The 26,446-nt window shown below is 35.3% G+C and overlaps 1 protein-coding gene across 1 annotated transcript in view; it reads right to left on the bottom strand.

Annotated features, from left to right (window-relative positions):
* The window catches only part of ADGRV1 (adhesion G protein-coupled receptor V1), a 521,379-nt gene that overhangs the window by 147,374 nt on the left and 347,559 nt on the right, over window positions 1-26,446 (bottom strand). The window contains exons 84-85 of the mRNA XM_058528960.1: window positions 25,990-26,106; window positions 14,654-14,832 (exon numbers count right to left, since the gene is read on the bottom strand). Coding sequence (XP_058384943.1) covers window positions 14,654-14,832; window positions 25,990-26,106 — 296 coding nt within the window. The remainder of the gene's footprint in view (window positions 1-14,653; window positions 14,833-25,989; window positions 26,107-26,446) is intronic.

Genomic DNA, 26,446 nt, shown 5'->3' with positions numbered 1-26,446 from the left:
AATTCATGTTTGTGGGTATACCATAAAAAAGTGATGGCAATTTGCAGTCGTCCATGCAAAGGAATTTGAAAATCTACATGAAAAGGATAAATTCCTAGGTAAATACAGACTACCAAAATTGTTCCCATTTGATTTAGAAAGCTTAAACAGAGCAATTTCTACAGAAGAACCAGAAAAAGTTATTAAGGGACTACTCCATAAAAAAAGCAGCAGGCCCAGATGGTTTCACAGGGGAATTATACAAAAACTTCAGGGACCAGATTGTCTCAAGCTCAGTAAAAAGGAAGAAAAACTTCCTAAGTCCTATTATAAAGCAAGTAAAAACACTGCTACCTAAACCAAACAAAGGAATAATAAATAAATGGCAAGCAATAGGATATATTGGAGCATACGAGGAAGCCATTTTGTAAAACTAATTCAGCCTGTGCTTGTTTTTCCAAAAGGGCGTCTGGCCTTTCAATATGCATTGTATATCTGCTTTAAGCAATTAACATGTCCCAAAGACAAGAAAAAATGCCCTTAAGATAAGGATGCAATTTCCCCCACATTGGCATTTCCTTAAGGATAAGCATTTCTCCCTAGGCTAGGATTTGATTGCTGCGCTCATACCGTGACCACCCAAATCGAGACAGCAGACCTGCTACCTGCTGTGTCCGTCAATCACTGTGCCGACAGGGCAATCTGACAGGGCAATCTCGTGACTATTGTAAAAGGGACATTGCAATCGTATGTGATACATGCTCTCTGACGGTATATAACCACTCTGTACACCCCACTTCTTTGGTGCCCCTGCTTCCTTGAGAAGGAAGGCCCCGGGCTATATGGTCCTCAAATTTGGCTCATAATAAACTCACTCCAATTTTGATTTATAGATTGATTATGGATTATTTGCGTCGACAGGAAGTACAAAGAAAATTATAGACCAACATCACTCATGAAAAGTCATAAAATAACACCAAATGAAATATAAATTAAGATAATCCAACTCCACATTAAGAAAATAACAAAATTACCAAGAGTAATTTCTTCCAGGAATGCTAGGTATGTTCTATCTAACAACATCATACATCATATTAATGTATTGAGATACATTAATAAAATCATATTATTGTCTCCAAAGATGTTGAAAAAGCCTTTGACAAAATTCAATACTCATTCACAATAAAAGCACTCAAGAAAATAGGAATTAAGAAACACTTCCTTAATTGGATAAAATATGTATATCTTATTCCTAAGGCCAATATCTTATTTAATGGGGAATAGATAAGTAGATAAATATCATATTTAATGGGGAAACACTAGAGGCATAGCCACTAAGACCAGGAAAAAGGCAAGGATCCCCACTATCTGTTCAGACACTATTCAACACTGTACCAGGGCTGGCCCCATGGCTTAGCAGTTAAGTGCGCGCGCTCTGCTACCAGCGGCCTGGGTTCAGATCCCAGGCGTGCACCGACGCACCGCTTCTCCGGCCATGCTGAGGCCGCGTCCCACATACAGCAACTAGAAGGATGTGCAACTATGACATACAACTATCTACTGGGGCTTTGGGGAAAAAAAAAAGGAGGAGGAATGGCAATAGATGTTAGCTCAGAGCTGGTGTTCCTCAGCAAAAAGAGGAGGATTAGCACGGATGCTAGCTCAGGGCTGATCTTCCTCACACACACCAAAAAAAAAAAACCACTGTACCAGAGATATTAGTCAATGATATCATATAAGAGAAATCAATTAATAGCACAATAGGTTTAAAAAAAAGGAAAAGTAATGCTATCTCTGTTCGAAGTCGATAGAAAAGCATCACTGGAAATTCCCAGAAAATCAATGATAAACTAAGTTAAACAATAAAATAATTCAGTAAGGTAGAAGGATATAATTTGCATACAAAAATCAATAACTTTCATTTTACACACAATAAACAGGGGATATAATGGTCAGAAGAAAACCCACTTACAATAACAACAAAGAAGATTGAATACGTAGAAATAAATTTAATAAGAAATGTTCAAAATCTATACAAAGAAAATTGTAAAAGATTCCTAAAAGACACAAAATTAGACTTGAACAAATGAAAACATAACCCTATTCTTGGATAGGATGACTTAACACTATAAAGATGGCAGTTATAATTCTCTAAGTTAAACTATAAATTCAACATAACCCCAATAAAAATACCAAGAAACTATTTTATGGAGTTAGACAACTTAGATATAAAGTTTACATAAAAGAGTCCACATACAAAAATAACCAGGAAAACACTGATAAAAAAACACTAGGAGGGTAGAAGAGAATTAGCTTTACAAAGACATTAAAACATACTAAAAAGCCTCAAGAATTAATACATGTGAGACTGATACATGAATAGACAAAAAGATGTATGGAATAAAATAAAAAGTCTAGATATAGACCCAAGAACATACAGAAATTTAATACACGATAAAGGTGGCATCTCAAAGCACTGGTATAAATAATGATCTTCCTTGATTTACAATGGGGTTCCATCCAGATAAACCCATCTAAGTGGAAAACATTGTAAGCCAAAGATGCATTTAATACACCTAAGCAACCAAACATCATAGCTTTAGCCTAGCCTACCTTAAACATGCTCAGAACACTTACATTAGCCAACAGTTGGGCAAAATCATCCAACACAAACCCTATTTTACAATAAACATGTAATTTATTGAATACTGTACTGAAAGTGAAAAACACAATGGTTGTATGGGTGCAGAATGGTTGTAAGTGTATTAGTTGTTTACCCTCATGATTGCACGGCTGACTGGAAGCTGCAGCTCTCTGCTGCTGCCCAGCATCACAAGAAAGTATCATACCACATATCACTAGCTGGGGAAAAGATCACAATTCCAAAAATTCAGTAGAAACTGAATGCATATTGCTTTCACACCATTGTAAAGGTGAAAAATCATAAGTGGAACCATTGTACACTGGGGACCATTTGTATGGGCTTTTAAATAAATGGTAATGTGTCAACTAGGTAGAATTTTAAAAAAAGATAAAATATCCACACATCATACAAAAAGCAAGAATAAAATTCACACATATTAGGGATTTAAATGCAAAAGAAAAATAAAATTACACCACAGAAGTACTAGAAGAAAGCATGGGAGAATTTCTCTCTAATTTTAGTTTCAGGAAAGGCTCTCTACTATGACTAAAAATCCAGAGGCAATGAAAGAAAACATTGATAAATCTGATTTATTTAAAAAAATTGTATGTCAGAAAACAGCATAAATAAAATGTGATAAAAATATTTGTCATTTATACCACAGATAAAGGGTAATATCTGTAATATATATAACCAACTCTTAAAAACTGAGGGACAGGGGTAACAGATGAAAATGGCAGTATTAGGACCTTTGAAAATTCTCTGCTCCATAAAAACAATGAGAAAGCTGGCAAAAGTGCTCAGTATCAACTTTCTCAGCACTCTAGAAATTAACCAAAGATTTGCAGCAACCTAGGAAGCATATATTTTAAAACACAAACAAACAAAAAACCCTCAAAAGCTGAATCTTAGTAAGAACAGCAAGCTTGACAGCAGTTTAACTTGCTCTAATTTCATTCCCTGCTCTCTAGTTTCACGTAGCCTTGAAAAATAACAGCCCACATTCCCAGCACAGACTGGCAGCCACTATGGAAGGGGGTTGGGTGGGAAGCAGAATGCAGCTGTAGCTCTTTCAAAGCTTCATTTCCAAAGAAAGCCCCAACTTGCGAGGTTCTCTGTATTTGACCTTTCTCAGGGCCCAACCAGAGCAAAAAGTCTGTTCCTTGGGTAGGGGGTGAGGAATAGGGGGTGGAGGAAGGGGGCTGTTTATTAAAAATAATTTAAGGCAAGTGATTTAATTTCATGGCTGCCTGATCCAATGGATAACAACAATTGGGGCAAACAGACAAACCAAAAAACTTATAAGAAAAGCTGGGGCATGAGATGTCCACAGAGGCTTTAAAAAGCTCCAATATTTCCTGAGAATTTAGAAAGCCACATGCATGCCTAGGGCTATATTAATGCTCAGGAAAGACCTGAGAAGGCCCTACGCTCTCTCACCACTTGTTGACCTTGACGGTCTACATAAGCAGGAAGTGAAGGCTAAGGCAGAGTTGTGAAATGCCTGGTGGAGTGTTGAAGTCATCTTTCAACATGTGCACAGAGCCCCTTGGCAAAGACTGGGAGTTTTCTTGGTTCTAGGAATTTAGGGAAATATCTGTCAATCATTAGTTGACCACTAAGCTAACAGAACAAAGACTTCAGTGGCCACATATGACAAAGAATACAGATTCACAGAATTAGTTCATAAAAGTCAATAAACAAACAAACAACTACTACTACTACAATAAGCAGAAACAACAACAAACTTTGAAGAGGAGGGAGAATATGATTTTCAGATTTTCCACACTGTATTATTTAGAATGTCTAGTTTTCAACAAAAATTTCAAGACATGCAAAGAAACAAGACAGTATGGCCCAGATACAAAAAAAAAAAAAAAAAAAAAAAATAGCAAGCTATCATTAGAAACTATCCCTGAGGAAAATCAGATGTTAAACTTACTGGACAAAGACTTTAAATCAGCTATTTAAAATACGTTCAAAATAATAAAGGAAGCCATGTCTAAAGAACTAAATGAATGTTTAAGATTGCTGTCTCACCAAATAGAGAATACCAATAAAGAGATAGAAATTACAAAAAAGAGCCAAATAGAAATTCTAGAGTTGAAAAGTACAATAACTGAAATGAAAATTTCACTAGAGGGGCTCAATAGCAGTTTTGAGCAGGTAGGAGAAAGAATCAGTAAATAGGAAGATAGGTCAGTTGAGATTATCATAAGTCTGAGTAACAGAAAGAAAAAGAATGAAAGAAAATGAACAGAGCCTCAGAGCTGTGGGACACCATCAAGCATATCAATATATGCATACTAAGGGTCCCAGGAGAGGAGAGAGAGGGACAGAAATAATATTTGAAGAAATAATGGCCAAAAACTTACCAAATTTGATGAAAAACATTAATCTATACATCCAAGAAGCTCAATAAACTCTAATTAGGATAAACCAGAGAGAATCATACCTAGATATATCATAGTTAAACTGCTGAAAGACAAAGACAGAGAGAATCTTGAAAGCAGCAAGTTAAATAATATGACCCAACAATTCCACTCCTAGGTATATACCCAAGAGAACTGAAAACACGTTCACACAAAACACTTGTATTTTAATACTTTGTGCCATTCTTGCAAAAAAATGCACAACCTCCACTAATCATGAGAAAACATTAAATAAACCCAAGTTTGGAGACATTCTATAAAACAGTTGACCAGTAAAAAAGTAAAAAGAAAGGAAAGATGGAGGAATTGCCAGATTGGAGGAGACCAAACAGGCGCAACCACTAACTGCAATGTGGAATCCTGCTCTGGATTTTGGAACAGAAAAAGGACACTGGGGAGAAAGGTGCTGAAATTTTACAAGGTGATCGTTTAGTTAATAGTATTTTATCATAGTTAATTTCCTGGTTTTGATCATTGTACTATGGTTATGTAAGTATGTATGTATGTACCCTGGGTGAAGGGTATACGTGAACTCTGACAATTTTTGCAACTTTTCTGTTTGCAATTCTTTCACAAATAAAATGTAAGAAAAAAAAGATTGATATAGATAAATAGAACAAGTTTAGAGGAGAGCTATTAAGATAGTGAAAAGATGCAAAAGCACGCTATATGAGGACATATTTGAACAAATCAGAAATGTTTAGCTTGGAAAGGAAAAAAAATAACTGTGACAAACTGAAGGATTATCAACTCAAAAATATTAGGTTATTTTTTGTTTCTTGTTTGTTTTTTGATACAAACCCGGCAATTAGATACTGAGCCAGAATCTAAAAGATTCCTACTCTATATGAAAAAGCCCTGGGAGGGAAGACATTCTTTCTCACAGAGCATGCAAACATAAAATGAACGAACATTTGTCAGCAACGCTGTCAAGATTACTCAAGGATTGTATGGGGACTGGATTCAATGCTTTATGAAATTCTGTTTTTGTCTAGGTTCCATCTTGCATGTGAAGAGGAGGATCGAGGGACTAAGAGAAGCCATGAGGGATGTAACTCAAAGCACCAGTTGGAATTTTTCTCAGAGAGATAAAGCATTAGTCAGAAAAGCTGAGGTTGTTGCTAGGAGAGAGAAAGCTAACACAAGATAGGAGAATGAAGTGAGCTTAGTAGAATGAATTGTACAATCAGTAGCTATAAAAGGTCAAATAAACTGAGTATGTTTAGAATAAGAAGTTCAAGAGGCTAACAAGTCTTTGAACAGGGGTTTGAATCATAATATGCTTTTGAGGACATGTCCAGAACTTCATCAAAGCAAGTTAGATATTTTCCAACCTTTCGATTCTATGATTCTAAGACCTTGTGGGGAAGCATACTTTTAATATCTTTTTATTCTGGAGCTCTGAATAAATGGAAAATGCTAGTCTAAAGCTGCTATTTCTATGTTCATGTATTTGTGTGCGTGTGTGTGAACCTATGTGCAATAAGATACCCCCCACCTGAGAAAATCCATGAAGAGATCCTGACAACATTCCTCTTCCATAGATGTATGGCAATTTTCTCTAATCTTCAGATAACAGGTAAACAGGCTCCCTATATTTATAAACCTTTTTCATGATTCTCTTTTTATGTAATGTAATGAAAAGAAAGACTCTCATATGATATCATACTTCTCATACAGCGCTATTACTTCTACTTAATTCCTATTTAGAATACACAGATTTGTCCTCTATATTAACAACAATTCTCCAATCAAAATTAGATTGTTTTCAGAGGACTGAGTAATTTATAAAATGAGTAATTTAGTTTAGGAGCAGGATAATCAGAAGAGGTTATAATTAAGATTTGTTAAGAATATCTAAAGTAAAACATGATGCTGAAATACTAAGAAACTGAAATACTGAAAATCTAAAAAACTGAAATCAATTTTAAAATTAAGTTATGCATTTTTTCATTAGGAGCAAACAAATTCTTAGCTTAAATAGAGGAGAATTCATTTAGGCCTTTGCACATAATAGTTACTCAATAACTATTTGCTGATTTTTTTTTTAAGTCTGAATTCATATGAATTAGCAAGAAAGAGAAAAAAGCAAGTGTTTTGGAAGTACAAAACAATCTACCATCATTATTATGTCATTTTTACTGTTATTGACACTTATTGATGTGTCAGGGTCTTGCAGCTCAGAGGTAGGAATACCGAGATAAGTAATGTCTTCTCTGTCCTCCCCTCTGTATGGCACGACTGACATTTATTCTCAATCACTCTATCCTTCCATCGTCACATAATTGTGGCCCCAGATCAACAGCATATTATCTATTTGGGGACAATTATCAGGGTCATATTCCCTTTGCTTCCACCCCGGCTCTTAACTCAGTCCTATATTCTCTTTCTTCTGTACTTCGCATGATAAGGCTAGGAGTTCTCCTTCAGCTTGTTTCCCTTACCTAAAGCAGCCAAGACGCCAATCCAAGAAAAACAAATGGCTACTTCCAAAGAAACTCAATATAAACTACTCAATAGAGACTACATCTGGGTACTCTCAATAGAATTACTTCTGGTACCAAATGGAAATCAGGCAAGGACAGATTTCCTTTACTTTGGCTTTATTTTAGTTAAGCACTGTACAATTATAAGATAAAAAGAAAGCTGGGGGGCCAGCCTGGTGGCGTAGTGGTTAACTTCTGTGCTCCGCTTCGGTGGCCTGGGGTTCAGATCCTGGGTGCAGACCTACACACCGCTTATCAAGCCATGCTGTGGCAGGCACCCCACATATAAAGCAGAGGAAGACATGCACGGATGTCAGCCCAGGGCCAATCTTCCTCAGCGAAAAGAGGAGGACTGGCAACAGACGTTAGCTCAGGGCTAATCTTCCTCACCAAAAAAAAAAAAAAAAAAAAGAAAAGAAAGCTGGAAGACTTTCCAGCACTAATTTCAAAGTGATGGAAATGGCTTTTGAAAAAATTTAAAGGTATAGGAAGCTTTCTTTTGTTAACTTTGAGTATAGTATGATTCCTCATAGATTCATAGCATCATCCGGCTCAGCGACAAAGAAGCAATAACAAGTCTATAGTGGGTTTTCTGCTTTATAGACAAAAACAAATTTAAAATTTTATAGGCTCTTTGGGACCTTTATCCAAATTATGTTGTATGATTTAAATCTAGATTCAAAAATCCATTAGTCTTGGTAAATTACCATTTGATCTTTTATGTATGTATAAGAAAATGTCTTTCTTACAAATTATGATATGCCTCATGCAGTGTTTAAAATGTTGAGAAATTTAGTATTACCTGGTGACTTCCAGGTATTTTAGATACATTTTGCTAATGATATTGTTACGTAAAATTTTATTATATATATGTTAACGCATAGAGAAAGCATGCAAGTTTTCTCTAAACCCTCATTTATGTAAACGTACCTTGGGTTGTTATGGCTTCCCTTTTTTCCAGTTCAGACTATTTCCATTAAGGGGTAAATTAAGCCCCACATCCTTCATACATTTACTAACTTTTACCTTATATTCTGTAATCACTGACCTCCAGGCTGAATTTCAATTTATATAGCTGACATAATCAAATAGTCACAATATAGTATGATGGGTACAATCATAGGATTCATGAAAGGTTCTGAATCTACCAAAGCTATATATAAGAGGTAGTGGTTTAATCTGAAAATAGAAACTTGACAGAGTTGATATTTAAGTTGATGTTTAGAGGAAAAATAGGTATTTTCTAGGCAGACAAAAGGAAAGAAAAGCATTTGAGACATAAAAGATATGTTCAAAGGTATAGGCATAAGAGACCACGGGAAATATCAAGCAATTCAGTTACAAAGGCTGACTGGAGACAATGGGTGGGAGGGATGCTGAAAGAAGCTGCTTCAACGGCTCAGTGTCAAACATGGATGACCTAACAATCCACGACTTTGAAGGAGATGAAAAGCAACTGTTGGGCTGTAAGCATCAGAATGATGTGATCATTTCCATATTTCAGAATTTAGTGGATGTATTATAAAAGCAAGAAATTAGAGATAGGAACACAAGTTACGAGGCAACCCAACAGATCAAAAATGACAGAGCTGAAGAGATGGTCATGAAACAAGAGATGAAGATGAAAATGAGAAAGTGGATTAGGAAGCTATTTAGGAGTTAGACTAGAAAATAATTTGTGATTAAGAGAATGTGAAACATAAGGGAAAAGCAGTATAAAAATTCTCAAGTTCACAACTTTGGTATCTGGGTGAATGGTGGACCTCTCATAGGGAATGTAGGTCAAAGCACACATTTAGGAGATCAGTTTTAAACATGCTAAACATAAGACAGCCATATGTCATTCTGGCAAAGATATTTATTGGACTTCTAAATATACAATATAGGTCCCTAAACAACTCAACTTAAAGAGACCTTCTCCAAAACACATTATAATAAAACTGTCAAAAATCAAATACAAAATGAGAATCTTAAAAGCAGCAAGAGAAAAGAAGCTTGTAACTTATAAAGGAACCCCCATCATGCCATTAGCCAATTTCTCAGCAGAAACCTTTTAGGCTAGGAGAGAGTGAGATGATATATCCAAAGTGCTGAAAGGAAAAAACAATGCCAACCAACAATACCCTAACTGGCAAAGCTGTCCTTCAGAAATAGAGGAGAAATAAAGACTTTCTCAGACAGACAAAGGCTGAAGGAGTTCATCATCACTAGACCTGCCTTACAAGAAAAGCTGAAAGGGATTTTTCAAGCTGAAATAAAAGGATGCTAGTCACGTAAAAACACACAAAAATATACAATACACTGGCAAAAGTAAGTATATAGTCAAATTCAGAATTCTCAGTATTGTAATATGGTAGTGTGTTAACCACTTAACTCTAGTACAAAGGTTAAAGAAAAAAGTGTCAACAGTAACTATAGCTACACTAATTGTTAATGAATACACAGTATAAAAAGAGGTAACTTATGACACCAAAAACATAAAAGGAGAGGGGAGAGGAAAAGAGTAGAGTTTTTGTACGTGACTGAAGCTAAGTTGTTAGCATAAAACGGACAGTTATATCTAGAAGATGTTTTAATGTAAGTCTCATAATAACCACAAAGCAAAAACCTGTAGTAGACACACAAAAGATAAAGAGAAGGGAATCAGAGCATACCACTAAGGAAAATCATCAATTCATAAAGGAAGACAGCAAGAGAGGAAGAAAGGAACATGGAACTACAAAACAGCCAGAAAACAATTAATAAGATGGCATTAGTAAGTTTTTACCTATCAATAAATATTCTAAAGATAAATAAACTAAATTCTCCAATCAAAAGGCACAGAATGGCTGAATGGATAAAAAAGACCCAACTATATGCTGCCTACAAGAGAGCCACTTCAGCTTCAAGGACACACATAGGCTCAAAATGAAGGGATGAAAAAAGATATTCCATCAAGTGGAAACCAAAAGTGAGCAGGGGTAGTTATACTTATATCAGAAAAAATAGACTTTAACTCAAAAGGTGTAACAAGAGATAAAGAAGGCCATCATATAATGATAAATGGTCAATTCATCAAGAGGACATAAATATATATGTACCCAAATATATTAAACAAATATGAACAGATCTGAAGGGAGAAATAGAGAACAATACAATAATAGTAGGGGACTTCAATATCCCACTTTCAACAATGAATAGATCATCCAATCAGAAAATCAATAAGGAAACATTGGACTTGAACTATACGTTAGACCAAATGGACCTAACATACATAAACAGAACATTTCACCCATCAGCAGCAGAATACACATTCTTCTCATGTGCACACAGAACCTTCTCCAGGATAGATCGTATATTAGGTCACAAAACAAGTCTTAATAAATTCAAGAAGTTTGAAGTCATACATACCAACCACAATGGTATGAAACTAGAAATCAATAACAAGAATAAAACTGGAAAATTCACAAATATGTGGAAATTAAACAATAAACTCCTGAACAACCAATGGGTCAAAGAAGAAATCAAAAGGGAAATTAAAAAAAAAAAAAAACTTGAAACAAACAAAAATGAAAACACAACATACCAAAACTTATAGGATGAAGTTTATAGAACTAAACACCTACACTAAGAAGAAAGAAATATCTCAAATAAACAACCCAACTTTACACCTCAAGGAACTAGAAAAAGAAGAACAAACTAAGCTCAAAGTTAGCAGAAGGAAGAAAATAATAACGATCACAGACTGTTGGTGGAAATGTAAATTGGTGCTGGTGGAAATGTAAATTGGTGCAGCCACTATGAAAAACAGTGTGGAGGTTCCTCAAAAAATTAAAGATAGAAATACCAAATGATACAGCAATCCCACCTCTGTGTATATATCCAAAGGAAATGAAACAAGGATCTTGAAGAGATATTTGCACTCCCACATTCATTACAGCATTATTCAATTATTCACAACAGCTAAGACATGAAAACAACCTAAGTGTGTCTGTATGCATGAAGATGTGAAATTATATATATCTGTAACAAAATATTATTCAGCCATGAGAATAGACCTTGAGGACATCATGCTAAGTGAAATAAGTCAGACAGAGAGAGACAAATACTGTATGATCTCACTTATATGAAGAATCTAAAAAAGCTGAACTCACAGAAACAGAGATTAGAATGGTGGTTGCCAGAGGCTGGCGGGTGGGGGAAATGGGGAGATGTTGATCAAAGGCACAAACTTCCACTTACAAGATGAATAGGTTCTGCGGATCCAACGTACAACATGATGACTCTAGTTAACAATACTGTATTATATACCTGAAAGTTGCTAAAAGAGTACATCTTAAATGTTCTTATCACACACACGCAGAAAAAGCTAAGCTAATTATGTGAGCTGATGGAGGTGTTAACTAACTTTACGGTGGTAATCATTCTGCAATAGATATGTGTGTCAAATCATCACATTGTACACCTTAAAGTTACACAATGATACCCGTCAATTATATCTCCATAAAGCTGCAGAAAAATTTAAAAAATAAATAAAATAAATGCATAGTGCCTGGCACAAAGTAAGCCAAAAAAAAGAGAAGAAATTAGATAAAACTCAGACAGTAAAAGTAATAAAATTAAAAAGATGAGTGTAGAAATTGATGAAATTGAAAACAAATACAAAATAGAGAATATCAAGAAGTCAAAAGCTGAATTTGGGAAAGAACAATAATATTGATAAATCCCTAGCAAGACTGATCAAGAGAGAAAAAAAAGTAAGAGAAGACACAAATTATCAATACCAAGAACGAAAAAAGATTCATCACTACAGATCTTACGAACATCAAAAAAATCTGAATAGTTAGACGAAATGGAAACATTCATAGAAAAAAGACAATTTAGCAAACTGATACAGAAAGAACTAGATATAGAAAATATGAATAGTTCTATATGTTTTAAAGAAAATAAATCTATAATTAAAAGTCTTCCTGCAAAGAAGGCCTAGCAGTCTTCATGTGTGAAGTCTTCCAAAATATTAACGAAGAAGTGACACCAAACTTGCAAACTTTTTCAGCTAATAGGAAGAGAGAGATCTCTTCCTGTTTTTATGAAATGATCACAATCTTGGTTCCAAAATTTAACAAAAACATTTTTAAAATAACTTGTATATATTAATGCATTAGAGATTTATTTAGAGAAAATTCTTCACTAAAGAGAAATTTTTATCACTACGAAGTAACCACTGCACAACAGATGAGCTATTATTTCACACAATCACAAATCCTATCATTACCTCGAGAAAAAAGGCATGTTTTTAAATGATAACATAAGTATATGATGTTTTACATACATATTTTACATAAATAATATAGTAATTTATATTCTTATATTGAGATTAAAGTGATATTAAAAAATATAGAATTTTTTAAAAAACTAAAATAAACTCCCATGAGGATGATTTAGAAATATCCCATGCGAATGAAGGAGAAAAGCAACCCTTGCAAAGGTTAGTCACTCTTGGTCTAATAATTCTATAATATTAAAACCACGAAGAGGTTTATATATTTTACATTTCACTTATTATAATTGAGCTGGAAATCAAGAACTGTTTGCAAAAGGCTCATAAGGCAAATATTTTAAGAGTCAGTCAATTTGGACATTCTTGCATAACACTTTATTTCTCTCTTTAAAAATCCTTTTAGAAGCATCGAGAGAGTTTCTTCTAATTAAAATCACTTTCATCAGGTCCCATTTATCAAGGCCGGGTGGGTGCACATGTCATGCTAACACTGCCACCGAATAAGTCCTGTCTTGCCAGGGAGCTCGTGAAAGGAATGGGCTGCTCGCCACCAAGGCTTGTCTCATGGTTACTCTGTATTTGACAAAGAATGATGCAGAACTTTCTAAAATTAATCCTGGCAGCTCAAGATTTAAATTAAAGCCAGGGATAGTAAAATGTCATAACATAATTTTGAAAAGACATGATCATTCCTTTCTAGAACATTAGGCTCTTAGAATTTTATATGGATAAAATACATTACAATACTATAAAGTAATCAGTACGAGGGAATCTTATTGAATCTCAGTACAAAGACAAAATTACCAAATTTGGTATCCCAGTGGGTGTGTGTGTATTACATAGCTAGTCTCCTTTGGTTGAATGTGGTGTGGGATATGTGTCTGTGATTGTCCATGTGTGAAATATGTTTGCATACATCAATAACAAGTATTTATTTAGTATATAACAGACGATCATAATTGACCAGAGGCAATAATGATATTGAAATGATTTCTGCTTAGACAGTACTTTTACTTTCAAAGATTTTTCACATCTATTAACTAATTTTTATTTGCACAATACCTGTGAGATAATTAGGTAATATTGTCCTCATAAGATTGTGAATAGGCTATTCTTTTTTATTTAGAAATGTTACTTTTTCCTCTAATCCTCATTACACCAGGGAGCTGATTAAGCTTCATTATTATTAGTTTTTTTCCACATGTGGAGTCAATAAAAGGGACTGAGTGGTCCTCAAAGCTGTAAGACACCAGATTCAGGATTAAGGCACATACAGATGTGTGTGTATGAAGATTCGTTAGATTTCAAGACTGCTAATGTATTTTATAAGAATATATATAGGAAGGACCCCGTTGACCTTGTCTCATCTACTTGTGTAGACACTATGCACTCTGATACAGTCTTTTGGTATTTAGGGATCTTATAAATGACAATGCTGCCATCCCCCACCCCCCCAAAAAAATCAGACTCCTTAGATAATGTGGCACACCTCAAATTTTTCACTGATTCTATTCTTTATCAAAATGTTCATGGTTCCTTGATTTCGCTAGGTATTTTTGTTTGTCTCAGTCTAATAAACTAAAATATGCTAAGGTACAAATTACTGTGAACTGTTAGATACATCAATTCACCTGAGAAAATTGCATCTATCAGAGGAACTGGAGAGGCACTAGTTTCTTATTTAAAGGGATAATTGGAGGAAACAGAACTTCAAACAGTGTGTCAGGAAAGCAGATGTCTTCCTGGTGGTCCTTCAGTCATACCCGAGTCAACCGCTTCCTCCATCTGTTAATCAAGCTGCCTGGGTACGCGAAGGCTAAGAAGGCAAAGTGTTCTGCCTGGATGTACTTACAGGTCACTGTGGATGAGTCCATAGATCTGTGGCATGCTCTGACGATAGATTCCTTTCAAAATAACTATGAGGAGAATCACCACAAAAGCCGGAAGTCCCCAACTCAGAAGGAAAAACAGCAGATATCGCCTCTCTGTGTGTTCGTCGTTCATCACCAGTACGTACCAGAAATTCACAGACTAAGGAAGGAAACATCATAAAATGAACAGGCTCTGTCTAATGGCACAGGACACAAACTCACCTGGTTAAGGCATAAAGAGTTACTGACCAACCAAGGGCTTGGATCTACTTAATAACTGTAGTTTTGATTTGATTTTTTTAGTTGGTTCACACATTCATTCTTTCGCACACTCAAGAAATTCAGGAGACCTCAAAAGTTGTGAAACATTGGGAAATAGTTTATTTATTGTACATTTTATTTTCCTTAACTTGCTTTGATTTACTCTCAAGTCATAATCGTCTGTGATTGTTCTGTAAATGTGTCTTTGAAGAAACATACACTGATATTCAAACTTACTTCCCATGTGAACAACTCCACGATGATAATGAAGTAAATAGCCCTATGTTCCAGACTTTTCGATGATTTTTATTTATTGAGGGCTTATCATACGGCAGGGCCAGACACTGTTGCAGGGAACAGGCATATAATTGTGAACACAGTCCCAGTCCCAGTTCCCAGCAGGAGATACAGACAAGTAAACAGAAAAGATTGCACAGAGAAAACAGTACTGAGATGGGGTGGGTTTGTAGCTGTTTTTGTTTCTCAATTTATACTCTCTCCTTTTCATTCATTCACTTGACAAGTATTTACTGAGTGCTTAAATTTCAGGGACCAGTCTAGGCACTGGGGATATAGCAGTCAAAGAGATGGGGGAGGTATGTGCTTTCTTGAATCTTAGTTTCCAAACAAGTGGGAAAGCAATCATTACAGAAAATATTTATATTTGTATCATATTTTATATCTATTTCTTATATTATTAAGATAAAAATACAAAAGAGACAAATGTATAGAGAGTGAGGGGGATGAGGAGACACATTAGATAGACAGAATAAGAAAATTGAGGCCTGGAAATGTCATTATTGGCCCCAAATCCCACACCTACTTTGTATCTAAGCCAAATCTAGAACTTATATAATTCTGTCTTCTAGTGGTCTTTTTCTGTGAGAGCACTTATGCTTAATTATCATTTAGTACAGGAACAACATTGAATGTCATGTCATACATATTTCACACGATAATACTTATTCACTGGATAAATCCCCCTTCTCAATTTCACATGGTGAAAAGAATGCGCGTACAGAAGAATTATCTATCTCTATATATATTTATACATTAGTGAGATAACCTTGGGCAAGTAACAACAATCCCAGAGCCTCAGTTTCCTCATATGCACAATGAGGTTACTATAAAGATTAAATGAGATATTACATATAAAGTACTGAGCATATAGTCACCACTGGAAAATGTTACCACCTCCCTTAAAATCTTCTATTAGGGTGTGAGACAGCGTGAAAGATAAAAGATAAATAGTTTAAGACCAAAAGTAAGCAGTGATACAATGGAAACTCTTTCCATGTGATAAATAAGCATGCCTAAAGTTTGTGGGAAGGCTTTCAAATGCTGTTTCCTGATTCTTCCAAGTAAGAGTCTATCTAGACCAAATTAGCCTTGGAGGATTAGTATTGATTGGACTAAACCAGGAAAAGATACAAATGTTTGGTTACTTGGAGATTTTTGTTTCTGAATTTTATTTCCTGTCAGCACTCTATATTGTTAGGTACATCTGCTTATATCTGCAATGATGAAGCATGTTTTGAGTTGTTCCTTATGTAAATTTGTTCTAACTTCTTTTTAAAAATTATGACGTTCAAGAAGGTTTTTCCCCCTCTTTCCATAATGACTATAGGGACATGTACCCAAATAAGTGCATTGTATGTATCAAGTGACGCTGAGGTGATCAATACTGCCTGTTCGAGAATGAAAATTCACACAAAGTAAGGATGATTAGCCTATCTCTAAAATAAAAGTACTAATTATTTATTTTAAATAGACACTTGTGTGTATCCATGTAACATGGTAACTCAGTGACATAGTTGGTGGCAGAATCAGGAAGGAGAGTATGGATTGGTAAAGGACTTCTAAATTGATTCATCATGATAAAGATCAGGACATTTCCAAAATGTCTGCTTTTACACAGATGGACATTAGGCCATCAGTTAGAATCATAGACCCTTTCAGCAACTGTCTGACCTTTGCCACAGGCTCAGACAAGACTGAGACAAGCGCAATTGCTAGATTTATACACCCAACGCTTCTGCTCCAAAGAGATCAAGACACAGTGCGGCTGAATTCTTGAATTCTCAAGCAAAACAAGCTCCAAAAGTCATTAGCTTTTTGTTGATTTTAAAAAGAAATCCCTTTGCATCTCAACACAATCCAACCGCTCAGCTATACTCTAAGGAGAGCATTTCCCATTATATGTCTTATCCTTTCTATAGAATGGAAATGCTATGTAATTAAACAACATTTAATTATTCTAGAAATACCATATAGCCCAAACATAAGCTTTGTTTTGACTAACTCACTAAAAGTTTTACTGGAATTTTAAAATATTTTAATATAGTATGGTAGGCACATTTTGGGATATGTCTAGTCTATGAGCTCTCCTTCTCTGAACCCCTCCTCCCTACTCCTCCCCCACCCCAACACATGCAGAGCAGGCTCATGACCCTGCTCCTCTGTCCACAGCTGATTCGATCCAAGGGAGAAGCCTGACCCAGGCTGGGCCACTCACCTATCATTGAATTCCTTGAAATTCGGTGATAGTCTAAGCTGATCAACTAAAAAAAGGGGACAGGACATATGAACTTTAGTGGAACTTTAGTGGTGGGTCTAGCCAAGCAAAGAGAGAAAGTGTGTTTGCAGAGAAGAATGGACGGACAAAGCCTTCCATTCATGCTCACTGTCCCTTATGAGGCCCAACTGTACTTACAGTTCCTGGGTTCAATGAGTTATCCTATACGCTTACTATTCCTTTTATGATTTGAATGTTTGCTTAAATTAGCTCAACTTAGTTTTTCTTCGTTGTTAAAAAAAAAAAAAAAAACTTGACTGAGATATATATTGCTATTCTAAAGCAATTGGATTAAAACCTCCAGTTACTGCCATTCTCAAAACAAAAAGAAGATAGTGGAGCACTGACTATATTCCCTTTCCTATAATCATTGTTCTTCCTTTATAATCTAAGGTAAGAGTATTAAGAGACCATTATGTTTGCACACTAATTTTATGTTGACAGATATAGAGCATATGTGATCTGTGTGATTATCCAATGTTGGAACTAACAGAATTATGAGAACTCAATACAAGGGTGTCACTCTCACCCAAACATGCTTCACACAGACTGAACATGGCTTACTTACCATTCACTGCCCATCTTACACTTCTCCTGCTAAAGAGTAAGTGTGACCTGAAAATTTCAATATCTAGGTCTCTATTTACATTTCTATCTCTAAGCTTTAAAAATTTCATTAGAACCATCTTATGGACCATCTCATAAGATGAGAGACAGCATCATCATCATCACGACGTCATCACTATGTAGTCATGTTACATTTTTCGTCAAAATGTTATTATCCCCAAATTTAATCAACTACATGAATCTGACTTGACTACAGTTCATACACACACAGAATCCAAAGATGCAGGCTCTGAAGGCAAGTCCAAACAGATCCAAAAATGTTTTCAGCATTAGTAACCATCAAATCAGCCACTTTGAAAGGGACAACCGAATAAAATGTTTTGCAGTGTGTTTAAAAGTTAGTGATGTTACCAAAGAGTTACATCTTTAACGTCAACTCTAAACACTGAATATATTTGAATTACTATCTTATTTTCGTCAATGCTTATCAGTGAAGGATAACCTATTAGAATTCGCACACCTATCACAATCACCAGCATTTCAAGACTACCTGGGTGACTGTAGCTTGAGAGAACTTAATTAAAAGTCCATTTTAACAAATTTAAAGAAAATTACTTAATGATATTTTTGAAAATTTCCTGTCATAAGCACAATCTACAGAAATAGAGGAAAAGAGGATTTGCAAAAGTCCCCATACACACTCAAAAGATAAACTTTCAGGTGAATAATGAATAATATAAATCATGGTTTTTTTAGATTTATAAAAATTTGAAAAGACATGGTGATGAGTGACTTGATTTGGGTTTTTAACATAGTTCTGCATGGACAAGCAGTATGTTTTTGGCCAATATCATTTGGCTCCTCTGGGTTTCAATTTCCTCCTCTGGTAAAAGTAGAGGTTAAACTATAAGTTATTGACAATTTCCTGACTCACACTTTGTGACTGAATCAGTGTAGAATTTACAGTTTCTTAAGTAAAAACGTTAACGTCATGGATGCACAGACTATGAATTTTAGCAGCGATACAGACCTCCCAGACCATCTGACCACAACCTCTTATTTAGAGACAAGGACAGTGAGACAGTGAGAGGAAACACAGTTTCTTCATATTCTGGTTGGTTACAGAACTGGGAGCAGAACACAAGCTCAAAGCTCGTTGGACTTCTGAAGACTGACTAAGTTTAATAATTATTTCCATAGAAATTGACACAAATATTGGCAATATTACTATTTGCATGAGAGCTTCTTTTTTTGTCCTCATTTTTTCCCACTCACTGTATTTGCCACTGGAGATGCATTTTCTTGGTACAAGTATGGAGATAACCCTTTCTCTCTCCCTCTCCACTTTTTGCTAACACTACTTATACAGGTTTATCAGAATATAAATGGCCGAAACACAACTCTGAGCTGTGGCAAATTAATTTTCGTATACCTCGTAGTATATAGTAAAACGTTTTGCATATAATCTTTATTGATAAATATCAAAGATATACACGGTATGAGTTAATTTTTTATTGAATTTAACAATAATTTCATAATTTGGTTTAGTTACTGAATTTATTCATTTTCATAACTTGCCAGAAAGAATTTTAGGAGGCTCAATAATTTTAATTGATTTGACTGAACTCCTAATAAAGAGGGTCAAAGTTAACCGGTGGAAATTTTAAAATGTTAAATGCAATAGTATAAGAGAGGAAGAAGGGAACCAGTACTTACTAACTGGGTAATAGATGGGGTAATAGTAATAGACCCCACATCAAGCTATATCTCACTTAATCAAGACAACTGCTCTCCTAAGTTTTATTATGATTTTTTTTTTTTACACAGGAGGAAACTGAGGAAAGGAGACGTATATTTCCCAGAATTAGTAATTACGACTGTTAGAACTTATACTGATTCTGCTTAAGACGCAAACCACTCCACTAAAACACTCAGATACAATTTAGGTCAAATATAGACAGGAATAAACTGAAAGACTGTCTGAATATTTACTTACACTCCTATATAGACATGTCTTTATTTTTACAGTAACATTTTCAATGATGACTACTACTATTTTCCAAGTGTCCACAGAGAAAAATAGAGAAGACATATCTTGTTAATTGTTTGATTATAACAGGTCATAATTATGCTTTCATATGCTCCGTAAACACAGATTCACTAGTTTACTCACATAATATATACTAATATGATGCATATTAGTGTATTTGTAAAATATATAGGAGAAACGCTTTTTCTTTTTTTTAAGTTAAAAATAAGCCTTGAACTCCATAAATTTTCATGGTAAGTGGGATAAGATTGGTATTTACCCTGTTGGTTACTATTTGGTTATTAAATGTGTCACCAGAAACTTTGAACTGATTTATAGCATCAAGTTTAGTTAGAGATCACAGATGCTATTAATTCTATCATTACCATACGTTCTTAGTCATTCATTTCAGAAGAGAGTCTAAGAAACGTTGCCACACATCCTTGCTCCAGTTATCCTCCTTCTTTCTTAACAATTTTGCATGAAATAAATTGCAAGGCTTTTTGACGACTGGAGAATTCAGTATTTCCTGGGTATGTCATTTTTATCTTAATAATTATCAGTCTGTTGTCCTTAATACCTTTGATGTCCCCCCAAATTAAATCAATGACGAAGGGAAAAACAGCTAATTTTAGCATTTCCCTTCCTGTTGTTGTGTTCTGGCACTAAGGAGCCTTTCTGCCAAGGTATAAATAATAAATATATTTGATTCTTCATAGCCTGATTATATGGAGAAATTAAGGCACAAGATGTGAATGCTCAAGTGCAACTGTAAAATGATTTCTAACTTTACCATTTAAAAAATATGTTCTTCAAGCAAGCTTTAGTTTCAAAATAAAATATTATACTTTCAAGTAAGCTGTGCCCCTAGACATGAGATAAACAGACTGCATGGACAACCCCAGGTTTGGCTATTATTCACAATTGAAGCAGATTGATATACGATTTAACTTGGAGACAGGAAATGATCATAAAATTGGGCCAAATGAATATACAGACAAAATTAAATTTCTATTTACCTAGATAGTCTACTGATATCTCAAATTATTTACTTGTGATTTATTTCTTTCATGGATTAACTCATGGTCTGGAAATCCAGATAGTTCACATGGCATATTTCACATAGATGTTAATAGTAAAGGCATAAGTTCTAGGAATTAAATCCATGGACAATCCATAAGTAAACAAATATTCAGAGTGTGAGGATGTTCAAGGAAACTGTTTATAATAGCAAAAATAACTGGAAATAACCAGCAATTCATTAATAGAAGACCAGAAAAATAAATTATGAAATAACCATATTATACTCTAGAAAAAAAAGTATATATCTGTATGCAGTAAATTTATATATATATATATGAAAATATATACACACTATATATAAATATACACACACAATATACACACACACACACACAGAAGAACATACACATATGTGCTTGTTTATATATTTATAAATATTTGTATATTTGTGGAATATTTCTGGAGGGATACACAGGAAGCCATTAAGAATGTTTACCTTTGGGAGTAGGGTTGAGGGTAAAGCAGATGGTAGAGACTGTGTGAAATAGATGTACTTTTCATTTTATATTTCTCTGTAGTGTTCGATTATGTTTTATACCATTAGTATATGCTATTTCTACAATGAAAGCAAATCAAAACAGAAAAAGGAAATGAAAAGAGAACAATAACAACTAGAAAAATAGAGTAAAAATATTACAAGAGTTTTAATTCCCGCTGTCAATCTTTCTTGAAGTAGCAACGACCCTGATGTTTTAAGGAAGTGGGAAGTCATTTCAGAGTGATGTTACGTGAAGAGCAAATGCAAAGATAAGTCAATTTCCACGGCCAAAAAGGGAATTTGTGAGTTCTTTGCTTTAAAAAAATAAGCGAAGTAATTTGTTACTTACTCCCATCATGCACAGTATGACTTCCCTGTCAAAGAAAGGGAAAGCCTGAAGAAACAGAGTCAAGGCCACCACTTACGGAGCCGGCTATGAGCCAAGCACGCACCTTAGTAAAGAGGTGAGAGGCTGTCCAGTTTGCTAAGTCTTCACAGCTAGTCAGCGTCTGCCTCACTCTAAGTCAGCCCTCTCTTTCCACTATATCAAGCTAATTCTCTTTTGTAAAAAAAGGTGTAAATTATATTGGAAAAGCAGAGTATTCAACATGTTTCAAAATTTATGAAATATAAGCCATTCATATTTTCTTAGCCAATAATATGGGTAAATATGTATGGAGTGTGCAGACTATGCCAGGCATCATTCCAAGCTCTTTCCACGTATTAATTCATTTTATCTTTCCACAGTCCTCAAAAAGAGGTACTGTTATTACAAACCTGATTATTCAGATAAGAAAATTTAGGCTCAGAGAAGTCACATAACCATAACCTGTTTACAAATAAAATTTTTCTTTAGCTACTCTAAAATATAATCCAATTTTACTATAATGTATTCAAAGTTTATGACAAAGTAAAATAACTTTTCAAGATAAAGTCATTTAAATGCATTTATTCTAAGATTGAAGATATGAAGCAGATTACAATAATTCTGACATACTTAGGCCAATGATTAAAAGTTAATGATTAACTTTTTGCCATTATAAGCTATGTGTCCACATACATATATCAAATTCTCTTCTATACTGCAAAAAAATATGAAGTAGGGTCATGTTAATATTCTTGCAAATTTTTCAACCCTATTCGACTAACAGGATTGGACTAACAGTAGTCTAATCTTTTACATAATATTTTAAAAATGGATTTTAGTTTTAAAAAAAGGATTTTAGCAAACTATTTTATAAACGGGAAAACACAGGTTGGTAAAGTGACGACCTCTGACCACAAAGTAATTCATTACAAGTACCCTACCTAGAACCAGAAGTTATTGAATTTTTCCCTTGTGGTCACACCACAAACCAATGAAAAATATGTGGTGTACCATCTGAAATACATTAAACTTCACTAGTACTTTAAATAGTTTTCCCAACCATTAGCCATACAGAAATCTAATTAGTTTACTAAATGTGCATCAGCCACAATCATATTTGCTTAAGACTTGAAGAAGAGAGAGAGAATACACCAGTCTCTCAAGTTGGATGAAATCTTATATGCCATCCTGTCTAGCCCTCCTCCAAAGCAGGAAATCCATCTAAAACATGTTTGAAAGTTGGTCATTCCCCCTGTTTGAATATATTTCAGTAATGGATGCTCTCTACTTTTAGAAATAGACTCTTTAACAGTTTAATTGGTTATAAAAGTTCTTGATGTAAATCAAAATTTGCTCCTCTAATTTTTGACGCATTTGTTCTGGTTCTTCCAAATGGAGCTATATGGTCTACTCTTTCCTTCCTGTGGCAGCCCTTCCAGTATTTGTAGACAGCCATCACATCTCCCTAAGTTCTTTCCAGGTGAATTATCTCCAGCTGCCTCAAAGTTTCTTATAGGACTGTTGTCTGACTTTTCATTAGCTGGTTAATGTCCCTGTTGAAACATGATTCATGAAAGTGGTTACAGGGTCCACAGGTTGTCTGAACACTGTAGATTACAATGTAACCACGGCTCCCTCAGCTGTCTCCATACTGTTATGAATGTAACCTAGGTCTGTGTTGTTTTTTGCATTTACTGTAGTTGCTATGTTTTAAGCAACCTGGTCACAGATTTGATTGCTACTGAGTTTGTGTTAAATTAAAATTTCAAGTTGTTTACATTAACCCCCATCAGATTATGTCTCTTTCACTCTAGCTTTCAATCTGTCACAGTACAGTTTCTCTACATTGGTTCCACCTGTACTCTTAACGAAGGCGGCTTGCTGTTTCAGCTATCTTTTCAGCTGAGTATCATCTGCATACCCGATAAGACAAGTTTCCTGTGTTTTCATCCAAGTCATCCATCAAAAACTGAATAGGTCAGGGACATGGACCAAGACCTTCAGCACACCACTGGGGACCTCAGTTCAGGCAGATAAAGAGCCACATATACAGGGCGCACATAAAAAGTTCAGCTTAGGGGCCGGCCCCATGGCTTAGCAGTTAAGTGCGCGCGCTCCGCTACTGGTGGCCCAGGTTCAGCTCCGGGTGCACACCGACACACCGCTTCTCTGGCCACGCTGGGGTGGCGTCCCACATACAGCAACTAGAAGGATGTGCAACTATGACATACAGCTATCTACTGGGGCTTTGGGAAGAAAAAGGGAAATAAAAAAGGAGAAGGATTGGCAATAGATGTTAGCTCAGGGCCTGTCTTCCTCAGCAAAAAGAGGAGGATTGGCATGGATGTTAGCTCATGGCTGATCTTCCTCACACACAAAAAAAAGCTCAGCTTAGATAAACACCTAAAGAATTTTGCAATCAGAGAATCCAGCAAATACTATTTCAATCTCAGCCAATTTTTGCTTACGTTATATAGTTTGGATTTATTTTTATTTTTTAATTGTTGGGAGGGGGATTTGGAGAATATTATTAACTTTCCATAATTAGAGCTGCTCAAAGAGCTATAAACCAATAATTCTATGAGATGGGAATTGTGATCTCCATATGGAGATTCAGAAATAAACCTTGGAGAGAGTCAATAACTTGATAAAGTTTACAAAGATAGTGGCAGAGCCAGAATTCAAACCCAGAAGCAGAGCTCCCATTGTTCCAACTAGTTCTATTAACTAAATAGTTCAGTTCTCTTCTCCTTCAGCCTCCACCACTACAGAATCATACTTGGGGAAATATCCCTTCCTTGATATGCAAGTGCTTGAATGCATTTGGTTTACATAAGGTAGTTCACATGCATACTCAGAAACACATACGAAATTATTTTTATTGCATAAAAGATTTAACAATATCATTATGTAGAAAGCATTATCAAAGGCAGCATTTTAGTTCAGCCATTTAATTAGTGACATTAATACTGCTGAAGTGGATGCAACTCTCACATTAACCTATTTATCAAGCAAATCAGCATAGGACAGTAGAGAGAATTTGGGACTTTAGTCAGACAAAGAGAGCTCGTATCTCCCCCAGCATTTACTAGTTCCTCAGGAGTGTATGCCAGGACTCTTTGGGTCTTTCCTCGTACTCTTTTCCAAAGTGATCTCTTCCATAGCAGTGGCTCCATTTTCCAACTCAAAGTCAACAATTTCCTAACATATTTCTATAGCACAGGCTTCCGTTCTGAGATTTAGCCGTGTGTTTCCCACTTGTCTCAAAGTCCCCACTGCAGGTCTCATAGGAACTTCACACTCACCATGCCCTAAAAAAACCCTCATCATCTTTCCCCCAATCTCCAGTGATCATTATTTCAGTTCAAGGCACCACCATCCACCCATCCACTTATGCCAGAAAATTGTGAAACATCCTTGGTCGCACCTTCTGCATTCTCACAGCCAATCTCTACATCCCATATTTCTGCTTTGAAAAAAAAAAAAAAATCTCAAAAGCTGTCCACTTCTTGTTGCTTCTGCTGCCACCTCCCTGATTCACGTCACCATGTTCTCTTCCCTGGATACAGCTAATGCAACTCTTTCCTGCTCCCAATTCACTACAAACAGGGAGATCTTTCTAAAATCCAAATCTTATCATGTCACTCCCTTGCTTAAAATAATTCGATGACGTCCCCTAGGAAAAAGTTCAAATTTCTCAATGTGTCTTATAGGGCCCACATCACAAACCTTATCTCCTATAATTCCCTCATTTCCAGCCCTACTAAATTTTTTCCCACTATGCTTTCTAATGTTGCACAGCTTACATTGTTTTTCTTGCACTGATTTCCTGGGAATGCAGTGATGGATATATGGAATTACTTCCATTTCAGTATAAAGAATATCAGATACAAAAACCACTCTACCCAGATTCATTGGCAAGTTGAAAGGGGTAGGGGGAGGAAATGGCGTACCAACCTGAATGAGCATCCAGCTAAACTGGCAAAGATACAGGTAATGTGTGATCGCAGCCATGGCTGAACAGCTCTCGTCTGTGAGCCGGGGACTTGCATATGCAGACGCCAGAAACACAATCTGTAAGAAACAAATACTTTTATTTTTAAATCATGCTAAAACCGATCAATAATATTAAGAAAATAAACTGTTTTCTTATCTGAATCTGATTCAGTGACTCAAAGGGAAAATAAGTTGATTTGTTGCCCAAACTGAGGTGACTGAGTCATTCTAAAAATGGCAATAAATGGATTTTTATATTTCTAAAAAACAATGAATTACATGAAATTATGCTACATATTGCTTTGGGCTGTCAAAAGGAAGTTCTCAAATTTCCTTATCTTGCTCTTATCATTGATGGATAAAAATCCCATGAAATACATTTATTTTAATTAAGTAGAAAAGAGAAAGCAGTGGAAAT

This window comes from Diceros bicornis, chromosome 1 (assembly GCF_020826845.1).
Source record: "Diceros bicornis minor isolate mBicDic1 chromosome 1, mDicBic1.mat.cur, whole genome shotgun sequence".
Classification (NCBI taxonomy): domain Eukaryota; kingdom Metazoa; phylum Chordata; class Mammalia; order Perissodactyla; family Rhinocerotidae; genus Diceros; species Diceros bicornis.
Note: the sequence above shows the minus strand (reverse complement) of the source record. Positions and strands in the feature narration are given on the sequence as shown.